Raw genomic sequence first — 4,499 nt, forward strand, 5'->3', positions numbered from 1 at the left:
GTCGCTTTGAGGCTAACTCCGTACATGACCAAGAAAGACGACCGAGGCTGAGGTCTCCGTGACCGTTCGAGGCCCCTGTCGGTCCTTCAACCTCCTCCTTCCGACTGAGTTTCGACCGCCCCAGAGGCCCGGTAGGGTAGCCTCGTTCTTTCCGAAGCTGCGCGTCCGCGAGTTGGCCTCGGACGTCCACCCACTTCCGCCGCAATTTTGTAATAATACGAACATACATCCTCCTCACCGAGCAATACCCGTTTTTGTATTAGAGCCAAAAAACCCAGATTCATTAACATAAGGTCGCTGTTATTGAATTACACTTGGGGGGGGGGGGTGTTTATGGATGGAGGGGAAGTGGTGGGTGTAACAGTAATAAAATGGTAGGGAGGGACAGAATGATGTAAAGAGGCTAAAAGAAGACTATTTTCTGCAGAGCTGAGGTGGATGGTGTTTGATGAAGAGGGAGGTGAGGCACTTTCAACACCACATATGAACTGACATATGAAAACAGAGTTATAAAACAGTGAAGGCAATAAGAGAGACAGAGAGAGTAAAGGGTGGAGAAAGAGGAAGTAAAGGGACGTCTACACCAAGAACAAAAACTATCAATATAGCTATACCGTGTGGATGTGAGCCACTGTGCTTCATTTACTGATCGTAGTTTCATGTCTTCATACTTTATCAGGTCATTCGCCTTAAAGAGGACATATTCTTTTTATGCTGCTGGGTTTATTGTATTTTGTAACTCTGGCACAACAATTTCCTTCGGGATAAGTCTTACCTACCTACCTACCTACCTACCTACCTACCTACCTACCTACCTACCTACCTACCTACCTACCTACCTACCTACCTATCCATCTATCTCTATCTATCTATCTATCTATCCATCTCTCTATCCATCTATCCATCTCTCTATCCATCTACCTACCCGTCTCTCTATCCATCTATCCATCTATCTATCTATCTATCCATCTCTCTATCCATCTATCTACCTACCTACCTGTCTCTCTATCCATCTATCTATCTATCTATCTATCTCTCTATCCATCTCTCTATCCATCTATCTACCTACCTACCTGTCTCTCTATCTATCTATCTCTATCTATCTATCCATCTCTCTATCCATCTATCTACCTACCTACCCGTCTCTCTATCCATCTATCTCTCTATCTATCTATCTATCTATCTATCTATCCATCCATCTATCCATCTATCTATTATGCTCATTTTCCAGGTTCAATGGAAGCATGAGCATCTGGATTTTTATTTCTCTAAATGTTGATTTAGATTTACAATATCAACGTTATACAATTAGGTTATACACTTTGCTTTTTTCCAGGTGCTGTGAGTCCCATAAACAAAACTTCCTGCACATATTCTTCCGGTTTAAAGCCTTCAAGTGGCTTAAAGGGAATAATTATTTGAAAATGTAACTTATTTATACATTGATCACTCAAACGTAGTTGTCTGAACTCTTATCTGTCCAATCCCTGAATTCCCCTACAGGGATTATTAAAGGTTTTATCTCAATCATCTTTTAATGAGTTTCAGAATAATAACATCTTATTAGCTCAAAGCAGGCCCTAATAATAGGTAATGATGACCTGTAACTTCTGTTAGTTGCTATTCATGAATATAAGATGTAAATAATCGTATAAATAAATAGTAAGAATATGAAATCAGTTGAAAAGTAACTTCCACTTTGTGTTTTTCAGCACCATGTAGGAGAGGAGAGATTCTTTTCATTTTCTCATCCAGCCTCCTGTACTGAACAAAGACACATTCGTATTTGGATAGATTCTGATTGTCTGTCAGCGTTTCTATCGTCATTATCGATTCAATTGATCATCGTTAAGTTGTGGATGTGGACTCCTCCCTCCACTTGAGCTTGAAGGATTAATAAAAACGATATTTATAGATATTGTTCTTGGTATGGACGGCGCTTTATTGAAACTCCAGACATGTATGAATTTGTTATGTTTGCATAATGGACCTGAGAAACACTTAACAAAGCAACATCCAGGTCAGAGCCATGCACACCTAATCTGCACAGCGAGAGAAACACAGCATCACACACGTGGGAGTCAGAGGGAGTGGCTAAACGACTTGAAGCTAAACACACACTTAAAGCCGGAGTTTTTTACCACAGTCACTGATTTGATCTGAGGGGGAGTTATATGTGCTTTTTCATTTAGCAGCGTAGAGATGCAAGCAGGGGAGTGCCAGATTGTTTTTGGGAGCGAAAAAAACATATTCCCATCTGTTTTGTGACAACAGGCTGATTTTAACGTGAGGGGAGAGAAAGTGGGGGTGAGCTCAAAGCAAAGGGAGGAAGAGAAAGAGAAAGAGAGATCAGGGGTTAGGCAGAGGTCAGTGAGGGGTCAGTGAAATCAGCAGGTTAAGCAGAGCGTAATTTAAAAGGACTATGCATCAAATACAACAGTATAGCATTGAATATAACTGAGGAAATGCAGCATCTACTGGCCATGAAGAGTGAGATAAGTGGGAAGCTAAATAGATTTTTTATTTCTTCTGAATGTCTGAAAGCAACTCAGATTTCAGTTGTTATTTTTGTGGAAGGTTAATGTTTGCGTAACTGATTTGCACGAAAAAAAAGTTGTTAACATTTTTTTATGGTAGTTGAAATTACAACTTCAGAACAAATTATTTCATATATATTATATTTTATACATTATATTTTTTATTCTTAAGACTGATTCAAGACGTTTCCATTCTTATGAAAGCCTTTTTTTGTTTATTTATTTTAAGACTTTTCAAGGTTGGATCTGTTTAAGTGTTCAGCAAACTGTCTTTACATGACAATCATTTTCCTTAATTCTGATCAAGGCAATCAAAATGTCAGTAAATAAGGAAATAAGGTGATGGATTGACGCTTCAAAATGTAGTGGAATTGAGATTAAATTAAATTAAAAAACTAACACCTCGGTTTCCCCTCGAAATAACTCTTCCTTTAGTTTGTGGCTTCGGATCTAACTAATAATATATATATAATAATCCAATCTTATATTATAAAATGTGATTTAAATAATAAAGACTTCTTGCTGCCAAATGCAAGATATGTTTAGTTGCAGACAGAAGAAGCGACAGCTCAGCAGAAATGTTAGAATTGTTTAGAGCAAGTTTTTAAGAATTGTTAATTAAGCTCCAACATAGATTAGTCTTAATTAAGCACGCTCCTGTTGTCCCACATTAAAACAACAGTCACAGTTTCCACTTCAGAGTACACTGGTATTTACAGGATTTCCAGCAGCACTTGAAAGCAGCACCAACACTATGAGTGAGTTAGTTTTCACGCTGCCCATTGAAGCTCCACCTGAATAAAGTCACCACATATCAACACCAGAGGAACGATAGGATGGAAGGAAAAGGCAAAGACCATCTCTGTTCTCTGAGCCTGAGCAAATGATCCGAACGATGAATTAAATGCAGTGTTCTTTGAGAGAAAGTGTTAAATACTGTATTTCAAATCTTGTTTAGTGTGGGCCTTTTCTTAAGAATAAGCTCTCTTAATTAAAAACTCCTGCACTTTTAAAGCTTTATCAGTGTAATACATGATTTAGATTGTAATAGGATTTTTCAAATGTTAGTGCATAATTAGTCATCCCACCACAAAGTGAAAAAAGTGCTGTTTGAGTTGTTTCACTATATTTGACACGGAAATACAGTTTAATAATATTTTACATTAACTTCTATACATCTTATTTTAACTTTAAATTGCACATTCTTACTTCCTATGTTTTTTTATAATATTTATTTTATTCTAGTTTATTCTCAAATTGAACAATTCTCCTGAAAATCAGTGTTTCTGATTCTGAGTAAAGCTGACAAATTAATTAATGGAACATTTGTGGTTTTTAAAAGTAATTTTTTCAATCAAAAATGTCAATATCAAATTAAAGCGAATGTTTTTGGATTCCGGACGGACAAACCAAGATATTTAAATTCATCCCACTGCACTTTTGAAAGGGGGTTGGACATTTTACATTCACTTTTCTCCTATCTTATTTTAACTTTAATTGCACATTCTTACTTCCTTTGTTTTTATAATATATTTTTTATTCTAGTTTATTCAAATGATGTTTTACGAACATCAGTATTTCTGATTCTGAGTAAAGCTAAGACATTTAATGAATGGAACATTTGTTGTTTATAAAAGTAATGTTTTTGATCAAACATTTCAGGAAATGCTTTTTTGAGCCAAAACAAAATGGAGATCTCCTGCTGTTCTCTATCAAATATCAAATTAAAGCCAATGTTTTTGGATCTGGGACGGACAAAACAAAACATTTTAAAATCAAAATAGTTGTTAGTTGCAGCATTAATGATTTTTATGAGTTACTCATTACTTGTTTTAGCGTGGCCAAACCAGAAATTAAGAGATGCGAAAAAGAGCACAGAACAACAGAAGAAACAGGAAAAGAAAGGAAAAAACAAGATGGCCGACAGTGCAGCGGGTCACTGTTCTGCCTGCAGCTCGACCC

General features: G+C 36.7%; 1 protein-coding gene across 1 annotated transcript in view; it reads right to left on the reverse strand.

Moving 5' to 3' along the window:
* LOC104949450 (golgin subfamily B member 1-like) overlaps positions 1-229 on the reverse strand; it is a 23,952-nt gene extending 23,723 nt beyond the window's left edge. Inside the window, exon 1 of the mRNA XM_010775809.1 lies at positions 25-229. Coding sequence (XP_010774111.1) covers positions 25-229 — 205 coding nt within the window. The remainder of the gene's footprint in view (positions 1-24) is intronic.
* Positions 230-4,499: the final 4,270 nt, after the last annotated feature.

Source organism: Notothenia coriiceps, unplaced genomic scaffold (genome assembly GCF_000735185.1).
Source record: "Notothenia coriiceps isolate Sejong01 unplaced genomic scaffold, NC01 NC01_scaffold00016216, whole genome shotgun sequence".
In the NCBI taxonomy this organism is placed as follows: domain Eukaryota; kingdom Metazoa; phylum Chordata; class Actinopteri; order Perciformes; family Nototheniidae; genus Notothenia; species Notothenia coriiceps.